General features: G+C 40.6%; 2 protein-coding genes across 2 annotated transcripts in view; one reads left to right on the top strand and one right to left on the bottom strand.

Moving 5' to 3' along the window:
• Positions 1 to 6644, top strand: part of Slc2a13 (solute carrier family 2 member 13) — a 329850-nt gene extending 323206 nt beyond the window's left edge. The window contains exons 8-10 of the mRNA XM_052161309.1: positions 184 to 305; positions 419 to 571; positions 3567 to 6644. Of these exons, the coding sequence (XP_052017269.1) occupies positions 184 to 305; positions 419 to 571; positions 3567 to 3793 (502 nt within the window). The 3' untranslated portion in view covers positions 3794 to 6644. The remainder of the gene's footprint in view (positions 1 to 183; positions 306 to 418; positions 572 to 3566) is intronic.
• Positions 4619 to 12660, bottom strand: part of C17H12orf40 (chromosome 17 C12orf40 homolog) — a 52114-nt gene continuing 44072 nt past the window's right edge. The window contains exon 15 of the mRNA XM_052160360.1: positions 4619 to 4734. Coding sequence (XP_052016320.1) covers positions 4619 to 4734 — 116 coding nt within the window. The remainder of the gene's footprint in view (positions 4735 to 12660) is intronic.

Here is a 12660-nt window from a genome sequence, read left to right as displayed (position 1 = left end):
ATTAGTGGTAGGCTGGGTAAGAAACAATGCGTGACTCATCCACTCTGGAATTGTACTAAATTCTGATTGTGTGGACTTAAATGTATTTTTTTTTCTTTAGGACATTGAAGAATTTCCAAATACATCCAACATAATCACATTAATGTCCACAGCCACATCCTAAAACACTGAACTGTTTTTCAGGTGTGAAAACGAAACCAAGTTCAAAGCAGAAGATGTTCACTGGGCCTACAGTTTCTGCCCTACGCCGTTCTACTGGACAGCGCTCGTGGGCCTGGTGTTATATCTGGTTTTCTTTGCACCTGGTAAGCAAGGCTTTGTCGCCTTTGCGCTGCATTGTCCCCTCATGGAAGAGTCAGGCTCTTGTGTTTTACTCCATAGACGATTCTTACTGTAGCTTTTGCTGTTTACTTCTCAGGAATGGGACCAATGCCCTGGACCGTGAACTCCGAAATCTATCCTCTCTGGGCAAGAAGTACAGGAAATGCCTGCTCAGCTGGAATAAACTGGATTTTCAACGTGCTGGTTTCATTGACCTTTTTACACACAGCAGAGTATCTTACATACTATGGTAAGAGCATGCTTTTCAATGGCCTTTCATTGTTATTTCTGACTCTACTCTGTCCTTAGAGACCCTGGACTCGTACAAGAGACGCTACGTCCTTAAGTTTGGGCTCTGAGTTTCTTGAGTATCTCTGTCCAGGTTTCGCCATTCCAGGGATTCTGCACAAGGTGTCTGGGAGAGTTCTCTCTTCCTAAGCTCCTTGTCTCCAAGTGCCCCCCACAATTCTTCTAACCCTGAGCATCCCCGTGTCTGCCAGGATGGAAATCCTGGAACAAGGAAGCAAACAAAATGATAAGGCCCCCGAAGACAGGGCTGATGAGATGTCCCATGGGAAGGGTGGGGCAGGGCTGATGAGATGTCCCATGGGAAGGGTGGGGCCCACACCTTAGCAGACTCGGCGTAAGCCCGAGAGTAGCTCACCCATTTGGGACACCATGCCATCCACCGAATCATCTGTTCCAGCCAGGACATGAAGCCTGGCACCTTGAAATGAAAATGTGTAGAGACTGCAGCTTTAGGGAAACACTGGTGGGTAATGGCACATTACAGACGTTCTTTGTGAAGTGATTTCCAAACCTGTGTTTACTAAAGTAAAAAGATCTTTTGCTGTCCCTCCCCAACCCTCCACCCGCCACACGCATAGTTGCCTTGTCTACATGATTTTATAAGTTGTGATGATATTAAGTTGGGATAAGTTTTTAAAGATGGAATGTGAAGTCACTGTATTCATATCTCCATAAGCTCATGTGATGGATATGAAATTTATTCTATGTCCGGGGCCTCTCTGATGCCTCCCCAGCAAACTTTATCCTATCACATGCACTGGGCATGTCCTCACCTTTGCCATAAACCAGAAGGCTCAAGAAGCCAGGATTGTGTTTCAGAGGGCAAGCTCCATATTCACCTGGGTAAGAACGACACTGTGAGGGAGTACACAAACCTGTCTCCTCTGTCTTCAGGACCCTCTGCTACGGTACTGCAGTAGTCAGTACTGTGAAGCCACGTGGAACATGTAGAACAGTAGCTCTCCACCTGTGGGTCATGACCATCAGGAAACCCATATTCTCAGTGGTCGTAAGGAACCCCTAACCATAAATTTACTTTCGTTGCTGCTTCATAATTTGAAATTTTGACACTGTGTTGTCTCAGTTACTAAGACCATCACACATATGTGTTTTCCAATAGTCATAACACACAGGTTGAGAACCACTGTTCTAGAAACATTTGTTTTCTTGAGAAGGAAATGATAAGTAGGCAGCGTGTTTAGAATATCTGGCTTTATGCCTCTTAACAGCTAAAAATGTTCCCATAAACTCACAGACTTGTTTTCATGACATGATGACAGGTGCTGCTTGTCACCGATGATTCTTGAGAATGTTGAAATACATGAAGCATTCTCGGTATAGTCTCACAGCCCAAGAAGCATTTTTATTTTATAGAGACCTGCATAACAAAAATCCATGCTGTAAAACTTTTGGTAGCAAAATGCTCTTTGGGGGTGAGGTGAGGTTGGGGGCATCAGAGGGGACCAGACTGTTCTTCTCAGTGGTTTTGCACGGCACGTTCTTACGTGTACCACATGGGTTTATAGCAATGTGAGAGCTAGTCTGTCCTGTTAGAAAAAGCATGGGCAGCTGACTGTATGCTTTAGACAGGGCCTGAGTTGGCTTTTGTCAGGAGTACACAGGGAGAGGCCATGCTTCCCTCCTGTCAAAACCCTGGCCCCTTAGCTCTACTAACAGTGGAGATGTGTGTCCAATCTGGCTAGACTTTTGAGCTCATGTTTTAATCTATAGGTTAATGATTTATGAAAAGTGTGTTTTTATATTCCCGATTAATGAGTATGCATCCTGATGGTTTATTTCCATGGAAATACCCATATCCTCTTTTCAATTGTTTTTTTTTTTAAAATAAGATCTGAAGTTTTGAATCCTTCCTAAGCATTAGTACTTAGACTTGCATTGTAAGGTTGTTCAGTGGCATTCATTGCTAAAAATAATCAGGATAAGACAAGCCCCAAACCTGTACATTGCATGTGTAGCTAAATGAATCCCATAGACAGCATACTAGAGTTATCCATTATAGGAGTATTGAAACTGAAATGTGCTCGTTGACTGTTGTAGTATATTTCCCAAATATTGGCTTTAATCTTGAATTTAAGAGAGAATTCTTATAAGATTTCTATCAGGAAAATGCTGAGGCATTATACTTTCCATTATCATCCTTGTCTGACTATAACGTGCCTGCCTACCCTGTGCTACAGGTTACCCACAGGGCTCACCTGGAACACCCCCCTCCACCCCACCCCACCCGTAATCCCCCGCCACCCCCCACCCCACCCCACAGTCATCAGCCGACCTGCCTGCTCGGGAATCCTCGATTTCAGTTAGGGTTTTTCTGTTCAGTAGAATTACCTGGATACTGTTGGGAATCTGCATTTCAAGGAGGAATCTGTTTTGACTGGGGTTGTTTCTTGACGTGATTAGCTTTTTAGAGGTATGGTCTCACGTATCCCAGGCTGAGAAAGAAATTTAAGAGAAAAGCACGGGATTGACCACCTGTGAACATAAGAAACAGGGAGACAGGAAGACAGGAAGCCATTAACTCAGCAGACCATCACTGCACCAGGTCCCGGAAATCTAGATTTCTCCTGACCTTCCATGCTTCTGAGGGGATGAGACAGACACATGGTTGCCCATGGTAACAGGGCTCTTTGTATCTTACAGTACTAATTAGCTATTGAGAAAACAGGGGAGAGTGATTCTCCACAGCTGTGGGGTCTGCAGGCAGCTTCAGAGACAGAGACGAGCTTACCTCTGAGCCTGCTCCGTTACTTTTCTTCTGATTGCTATGACATGGTTTGAGGTTTTGTTTTGTATTTTTTTTAGTAGCCACAGGACTGAAACGACCAGGTATTTGGTTGCATTTCAAACTATAGCTATGTTCGAGTTGAAAAGCCACCCAGCGCTGTTCATCCTGTTCTTTTCCAACCCCACCGCAGGAGCCTTCTTCCTCTACGCTGGATTCGCTGCGGTGGGACTGCTTTTTGTCTACGGCTGTCTCCCAGAAACCAAAGGGAAAAAATTGGAGGAAATCGAATCGCTCTTTGACCACCGGCTATGTACATGTGGCACCGCCGACTCGGATGAAGGGCGATACATTGAGTACATCCGTGTGAAGGGGAGCAACTATCATCTCTCCGACAACGATGCTTCTGACGTGGAGTAACTTCCACCGATGACTTTCCAGTTACTGAAGTGAACGTGGCGGGAAGGCCAGCGGTTGGTCACTGCCCTGCTCGCAAACTGAGGCTCCCCACAGTCCTTACAAATGACTCCGTATTCCAGAAGACTTGATGAGCAGAAAAATACAACCGTGGCGATGTTTATTTTCATACACAGAAATGCTAAAATGAAAAAAAAAAAAGAGAGAAAAAACCCACAGATTTTTCTTAAGTAAATGTGTATAAGCCCTTCCCGAGACAGTCTAAACATTACTGTTGTGCCCAGTGACTTCAATTGGGATCCCTTTCTCCTTAAACCGCATATAATTATTAGTGGCAATACAGTCCGTGCTAATCTAGGCAGATTATATATGTATATTTATAAAGATTATTTAAAATGATCTAAAGATATTTAATGTCAAAACGTGGCCTATTGACCCTAAATTTTCATATCAGGTAGTGGCTTTTCTCTGATCAGCGCAAAGTGAATTCCATCTCAACATCCATCCACAAATTCAGAAGTCCTATGAGGACACAGCTGTCTCTCTTGCCTTTGGATTCCAGATGTTGGCTTCTCCAACACAGATATGGAAATTCCCTCCAAGGCTGAGTACCCAGGATCTGTTGAACATTACCCAAAGCGGGCCTTTTAAGGGTTATTTTCATACTTTTTTTTTTTTTTTTTGCATCAGTAACGAGTATATTTGCAGAGACACGCTAGCATGTTTTGATAAGTATATTTTATTGTCTAAGTAAGAAAGAAGAGATTTTTATATTTCCTGATTCGTTAGTCACTGTGGACTGCAGCTGTGTGAAGCGGTGCCAGGTGGTCAGCTGTAGTCCAGGGTCAGGTCCACACCAGACTCTGCATTGTCGCGCCCCGGCTCCTGCTGTTCCGTGCCTTCCTTGGTGTTAAGCAACAGCTGCTGGCAGACTGCTTCTCTCTCTGATACACAGGAGGGAAGAAGTTAGTGGCAGAGACGTTACTGACATTTAATTTGAATCCTAGGACTTCTTCCTCCAGATGTTTTATTGGTTTGTACTAAGGACAGGAGCACACCTCACTTCTAATTCCTTGAGATTTCCCCGAGGACGTGAACTACTTTTAATCCCGTGTTCTTTTCCCATTCTTAGTGATTTGCTACACAAGCAGAAATTTGAATGTGGTGTCTGCTTCCTTATTCTCAGACTTGGTTTGGTTTCTGTCTGGAGATATGGAGATTTCTCCGTTGGAAAAAGATGTAGATAGGTTCTAATGGCCAGTCTGTAAATCATGTTGACTTTCTATCGTATCTCTCCAAGTATTTGATGGTTTCTATGTTCATTCAGCCCTGAGTTTCTAATTCTTACCACCCTACTAAGAGCTGTGTGATACAAACAAAATGGCATGCTCATAAAAATCACTCGCATGTTCTTCTAAAGCTATGGATGACTCTAATGACGAGTTAGGAACACATCAGTTAGATGCTGCACACCGTTATCTAAACACCTAATTAAGGTACATACCCAGGTGAGTGATGGCGAGTGACAGAGGAGAGCATCTCTGCCAATCTCCAAAACGTCTGTTCTTGCTGCTTCTTACCGTGCTTACCAAGCAGAGACTGTAGCGAAGGAAGCTACCCTCCAGTCACCGCAGTCAGTTTCCTGCTCTACACATCCTTCAGCCAAAAGAAGAAGAGGTTCTCTCTGGTTATTTAATGTTATTATTTAAGAAAAATCAACGAACATAATATTTTTGGAAAAGTTTTCCTTAAATTAGGTGCTTTGAAATTTATTTATAGATAATATTAGTACTGATTTTTCTCTAGAGCAGAGGATATCATTTAATAGGATGTATTACTTCATAGTTCTGATCTATTAAGATATTTCTTAACTCAATAGCACTTTACGAGATCAAATGTGGTACAGTTAGAATGTTATGGGAAGAAGAAATGAGTAAAGTGGTCCTTTGATTCTTCCCTTCAAGGTCCACATAGCCTTGAGCACACAGGCATCTCAGCAGAGCTGGCACAGGGCGCCTTTTAAAAGGGACAGCTAGAATCCTTAGTCCTGAAAGCAAGGTGTGACCTGTTCTTGCTGACATAAAAACATGTTCTCAGATTTATGTCCATAAATTAACAAAAAATTGGGAAATCGTCCACATTCTTCCTGCCCTGTTTTCTTCATTATTTCCAAAAACTATTTGTTATCTATATAGTAACAGTAACTCATACCTTTAACATACAAGACAGAGAGGCACATATAAGACCTATTTATAATTTGTCAAAAACAACTCAGTACTTGAAAAAGGAACCTTCTATAATCCAGATATGATTTTTATGGATTTGCTGAACATTTATATTAAATTTTCAGATTTTTATTCTATGAAACACCTGTTCTATTAAACCATCAAATGTATATTTTGTAGGACAATTTCTATATGATATGATGTGACCTGACACATTAAAACAGACATATTAAGCAGTGTACTTGCTACTGCCGTGATAAGCTTTCTTTCCAAACACATTCCAAATCCAATGCAGTTGTACTTCATTTGGGAACATTGAGTGAAGAAGGTCATGACTATTCCTGAAATCTGGCTGGGTGGCTAATGCAGGTGAATCAAGAATGCATCATTTTGTATGCACGTAAGCACATGCTGGTGAAAATAATGTCAAAAAGACTTGATGTTGTGATCTATTAATATGGTTCAGTGTTAGCGCGCTGGCCTAAAAAGATTGGGTCTTAATATTTTTCTTCCATATAAACATCTGTAATGATTTTGATGGTTACACCTACATTGGCCAGCATCCAAACCATGACTTTGAATATACATGTAGAAGATCTGAATAAAAGGTATCTCCAGGAGAAAACCCACCAGACTCATTTCAATAGTTTATCAGTGAAACATACTTTAGGATGCAGTCTTAACTGTTACTCGCTCTAGCGTAGGAGACCAGTGAAAGCACAGGATTTATAGATCTTTGCTGTAACTTCAGTGTCCACTAAACAGAGAGAAAGACTGGGGGGAAATTGACGCCTGACCCATTTAGTTTTTAAGAGCAAAGTGAATTCGCAATGTATTGTTAATAATCATACCTCTCGGGACAGGGGTGAAGTGGTGTTTTAGACAGCCGCTACCCATGTCTTCTGTAATGACCAAGTGTGGTAAAGTTTCAGTTATCAAGTTCAGACCATTTCCCTAACTAGAAACAAAAGGATTAGATGGTACAACCAGGGCAAAGGTAGAGGACTCCTGGTAGATGTTCTCTAGAAAACCATTCTACATTCTACCTTAAACTGCAAAGTTAAGGATGAAAATTACAGGTCAAAAGTAGCTACTGCCTATAAAAAGCCTCAGGATTATTCTCTGGGTTAATTCTTAACATCCTTCAGCCTATCAATTGCTACCAATCCTGGCCTCATGCACAGTAAGGCTCACTTAGTTCTCCAAGGCGATCAGTAGTGCTGCCTTCTTGGGAAACAGGAATCAGTTGCAAATGCCAAACAGCTAACTAACTGCTCAGCTCTTCCTTGTATGCTGTCTAGGGAAGACAATGCAGATGTGCCAATAATCTTCAGAGAGTTGCTTTATGAATATTCATGGTCAGAAGTACGAGGAAGAATTTTATCATCATAAAGTGCTTGTGAGTTCGGAGCGGTATACTTCTCTAAATCTTCATATGTGTACAGTACAGTCTATAACACTTTAGCATTTTGGTCAACAGCCTTCACTGAATTTGTTTACAGGTAATATTCACATTTTAAACATTTAGGCTCATAGGATTGATTTTTTTGTCATGTCCATATAAATAAAAAATGGACTGTGCAGATAATCAGTACTCAAACTTATGAATCAATACTTTATAAAGTTTTAAGATTTTGCTAAATTCAACATCCCATTTCACTTAAAGTTTAGACAATATAATATTAACTCTAGCCAAAGTAGAAATTTATGACCTATATACATGTCCAGATTCTCTGGTGGCTCCTGTACTATGTCTCTCTTGATGTTAAAGTACTGTTTGTGATAAATGTTCTAATTTCTATTTAGGAACTCTAAATATACATCTCTATTCAATCAGGAGTTTCTTGCTGTTAGAGGTGTATGTATTTTAAACTGTATTTTATTTTCTAGTGCATGTTATCTACTGTTTAATACTTGACAAATCTTGGAGTTTAGTCCTCATTCCTGTGATATACAGAATATCTCTTGAAAACTGCCACTGTCCCATTTACCAAATCATGCTAGCCTATGCTGTATCAAAAGTTTGGTCTATTTTATGGAGATTTAGTGATATACATGGAAATGTTTTTTAAGTTATTTTATTGAACTTCAATATTTACATGAAGTTATAATCTTTTTTTAAAAGAAAGTGTCAGTGCCAGAACTGTATAAGAAAACAATCAAATAAAAGTGAAGATAATTCACTGTCTTGTACTCTCCAGTTCTCATCTTGGATTTTAGCATCTAGGTCACACAGTGAGTACACTGTGGGAACTGTAAACAAAACATTGTTGTTGTTTTTTATTAATTTTAATTCTATGTGTCTGGGCATTTGCTTACATGTATATATGCCCATCATGTGCTGCCTTGTGCCTGTGGAGGCCAGCAAAGGGAATCAGATCCCTTGGCACTGAAGTTTCCATCCCCGCTACTGTCCTTTCTACCAAATATTGCAGTCAATATTTTTTGGGGGGAGGGAGTCCTATTCCACCTTAGATCATGTTCTCGAATAAAGAACACAAAACCTTTATGTTTATAATAAGCCATAGAGTGTTAGAACTGGGCAGATATCAACCATTTATGCTATTTGCCCACTTCTCCGTCACTAACCCTGAGATATCCCTTCCATGTTCCACCTGGGCTGAAATGATGACTGCGATGTGTTTACACCAAGGGCTGTGTGTTTATCTGTGGTCTGTACTAAAGCCTGTGACCATGCCACGCCACGGCCCATGGGCTGAGCTGCCATCTGAGGTCATGTTGATGCCCCTGGTCCAGGCAGCCTCCAAGCACATGTACACAACAGACTTTTATTCAGCTACAGAGAAGAATAACTTCAAGGGGGAGTTAGGCATTGTTGGCAGGAGTACGAACTGGTGTGACTTTGTGGTAATTGGTGTTGAGACCTCTCCAAATGCTAGACACAGAACTACCATGTGGCCCTGCTATATTATTCTTGGGAATATACCTAAAACCTAAATCTTAGCGCAGAAATGCTCACACATTAGTGATTATTGCTGCTCGTTCATAATAGTAAGGACGTGGAATCACCTAGATGTCTATGGACAGGTGAGGGGACCGAGAACAAACGGCACGGAACCTGACTGACTTTTCATTCAGCCGTGGAGAAGAAAATGAATAGAACTGAAAAATATTGTATGAAGTCAGGAAAACCAGGCCCAGAAAGACAAATATTGCATGTTCTCTTATTGCATGCATCTTAACTTTTAATTGTTAGCTATGTATAGGTACATGGAAGTCCATGAAGCAACAGGCCAGGAAAATTAAAAGGACCCCATGATATAGGGAAAAGAGGCTTTAAGGGATTAGATTGGGAAGGAAGCACAATACATGTGCTTTGGGGGTTTCATTATTATTATTGGATGTGAATTTATTTATTTTATTGAATGGAAATTAGCGTTTTTCTTGGATGTATGCATGGTGTCTGCAGAGGCCAGAAGGGTATGTAGGGATTTCCTAGACGGTATTGTGCTGCTTTCTGGAAGCTAATAATCAAATCTGGGTCTTCTGCAAGAATAACCAGAGTTATTAGCCAATGACTCATCTCTCCAGCTCAGGTCTCATTATTTTAAATGAATTCATTTGTGAGACAAGTCTAGAAAAGCAAAATGAAAAAAATGTATGTCTTTACCCAATTCACTCCTTACATGGCTTTAAGTCTCCTTTTGTAGTACTAAGTTTCTGCCTTTCGACATAACTTTCCTTTTACTTTTGTAGTACTAAGTTTCTGTCTTTCGACATAACTTTCCTTTTACTTTCTGCTAACAGTGTTGGGGCAGCAGGGAGACTGGCAGTAGTTTCTGATGTCTGATGTTTTGTTTGTCCGAGAAAATATTTTTTCCTCCAGTTTTGAAGGGAAGTATGTCACCTCTACATAATTAAACACTGGTACTTTTTCTAACCAACTGAAATCCCTCTCCATTACTTTTAGGCCTTTATGGCTTCTGAAAAGTCTTTATTCCAATATGGTCAGATGACTTTTCCTTTGGCTCTGTCTGTGATTTTGACATTTAGAATATGGTATGCCTGGAATGTAGGCAGGGGTTTTGTTTGTTTTGTGTTTATCTTGCTTAGTGTTCTCTGTGTTTTGTGGCTTGTTTTGTGTGACATTGGGACATACAAAGTCCTTATTCCTTCAAATACTTCTTCAGTTCTTTCTTGCTCCTTCTTATGGCTTCCTGTTGTTGATGCAGTAAACCCCTCATCCTTGCCCCCACGCCTCCCAGATATTTTGTCCTGTGTTCCTCAGTCCGTTTTCCTTTTCTGTTTTGCTTGGAAGTTCCAAGCTCACAGGTTCTTAAATACTCTGTGTCCTGTCTGCTGTTGTGTCCACCAAAGACATTCTTAATTTCTGTGATGGTGGTTTTAAACACCATCATTGCAGACATTCTCAAAATTTCCCATCTTTTTGCTTATGTCTTGACCACTGTCACAGTTTGTCTATTCTTTCTGTCATAACTCTCTGCATATTAGTAATAATAAGTATTTTACATTCTAAATTTTGTCATTCCAACCTGTCTGTCTGCCTTATTGCATTCTGGCTCTGATTCATATTCTCTGATTTTAAAATATTTTTTGGTGGTGCTTGCCTTTTAGTGTGTCATATGTATATTAACATATATAATATGAGTAAACTATATTTTAGTAAGAAAGAGTCCTGTGGATTGAGACTAAGATCTAATACATGTTAGATAAGCATTCATGAAGAGATTATGCATGCTACTTATAAAAATTAAATTGTAGTTTATACATAAGAAGTCAAATTTCCTCATGGAGATGGATTTTTAAACAGGGAAAAAACTGACTAAAAATAGAAAAAAAAATGTATTTTCTAAATAGATAAAACTGTACTGCATTATTTGCAAATGTCTCTTCAAAATCAAAAGATAGACCCAAAAATTCAAAATTTGCAACATTCAGTTAAAATGGATATCTGTTCCCTGTTATTTTGATAAATTCTAGGGAATGTGATATGTCTATCGCATCTCAGGCTGTAAGAAAGAGACAGAACAAGTTTGTGAAGGCATAAGACTTGTGAGACTTCAGAGTTCATGCCTGGCAGCACACCCTCTCCATCAGGGCAATACCTAGTCCTTCCTAAACAGTTTCACTAACAGGGAAGCATGTATTCAAATTTATGAGCCTATGAGGGGCATTCTCAATTCAAAACACCACAACCCTGACCAACAACTTGAATGAAGTGTTTCATGCTGGATAATGGATGGGTTTTTGTCAGATAGTCGATGGCTACTGTGGGGAATAGTGGCTCTAATCTTTCAGATTGCTTGTTCAAGCTTAGGTATGACAGCTGGAATAGAATCCAAAAGAAAAGAAAAGATGCCCATAAGTGCTCCGGAATCCTACTCTCAAAACTAGCACAATGCCTCATTCACATTTCAGAGTCAAAAGTCAGAAAACAGTTTCCACCCAAATTCTACCGGAAAAGAATATCCTATCTCTTTGCAGAAGGAAATACACCATGACATTGTTTTAGAGTACACACAGAGAACACTTGGAAAGCATAATCACTCCTGCAACCCACAAGACTAGATCTGCTTTCTGCTCCTCAAAGAGAATTCTATTAAGAATGATAGATGGGCCTTTTCCTCCCATAGTGACATATTTGGAAGTGTGACTTCAAGAAGGCTTTCTCTGAGTAAAGTATCCTCATTTAATGTTAGAAAAGGTGATTGATGGATGACACCCAGAAGCTACCACATGGCCCACCCTGCAGCAGGAGTCACTACAGTGTGTAAGTACATTGTGGAGAGATGGAAGAGAAAGAGAAGTGGAAGATGTGTTTCTTGGATACAGCAGAAGAATGAATTCTGTTTTCAAAACCATTTCATTAGTCTGTGTCTTTTTATTGGGGAATTGAGACCATTGATATTGAGAGTTATCAATGAGCAGTGTTTGTTGAGTCCCATTATGCTATTGTATTGATGTATGCCCCCTCCTTCTTCTGATTTTCTGGTCTGATAACTATTTTTTGTGTTTTGTTCAGTATGGTTAGCTTCTTCAGGTTAAAGTTTTCCTTTCAGTGCTTTTGGCGGGGCTGTGTTTGCTTAAAGTTGGTTTTATCAAGGAATCTCTCTGGCTTTTTTTTTTTTACTCCATCTATTGTGATGGAAATTTTTTCTGGGTATTGTAGTCTGGGCTGGCATTTGTGATCTCATCAAATATCACAGGAGGAAGAGGGAGGGAAGAAGCTGGGTGGGAGAAGGGAGGGGGATGGGAAAAAGGGGAACATGATCAAGGTATGGGGGGCAGGAAAGAATCCCTGAGGGCCAGCAGAATGAATGGAACCTCGGGGAAGGGGGTGGGGTGGGGGGTGGGAGGGAGGGGGGAAGGGGGGAAATCCCTCTAGAAAGTACTAGAGACCTGGAAGTTGAGAGACTTTCAGGACTCAAAGGGATGGACCTTAGATGAAATGCCCAACACTGGGGAGAAGGAACTTGTAGACTCCACCTTCAGTAGAAAGGCTGGGCATAAAGTAGAGGGATGGGGTTGCTATTCTGTAGTCAAAAACTCTGACCCAAAATTGTTCCTGTCTAAAAGAACTCCAGTGACAAAAATGAAAAAGAGACTGAGGGAAAGGCAGTCCAGTGACCAGCCCAACTTGAGATCCATCTCAAGGAGAGTTCC

This window comes from Apodemus sylvaticus, chromosome 17 (assembly GCF_947179515.1).
Source record: "Apodemus sylvaticus chromosome 17, mApoSyl1.1, whole genome shotgun sequence".
NCBI lineage: Eukaryota > Metazoa > Chordata > Mammalia > Rodentia > Muridae > Apodemus > Apodemus sylvaticus.
The sequence above is the reverse complement of the archived record's forward strand: the minus strand, read 5'-3'. Positions and strand labels throughout refer to the sequence as shown.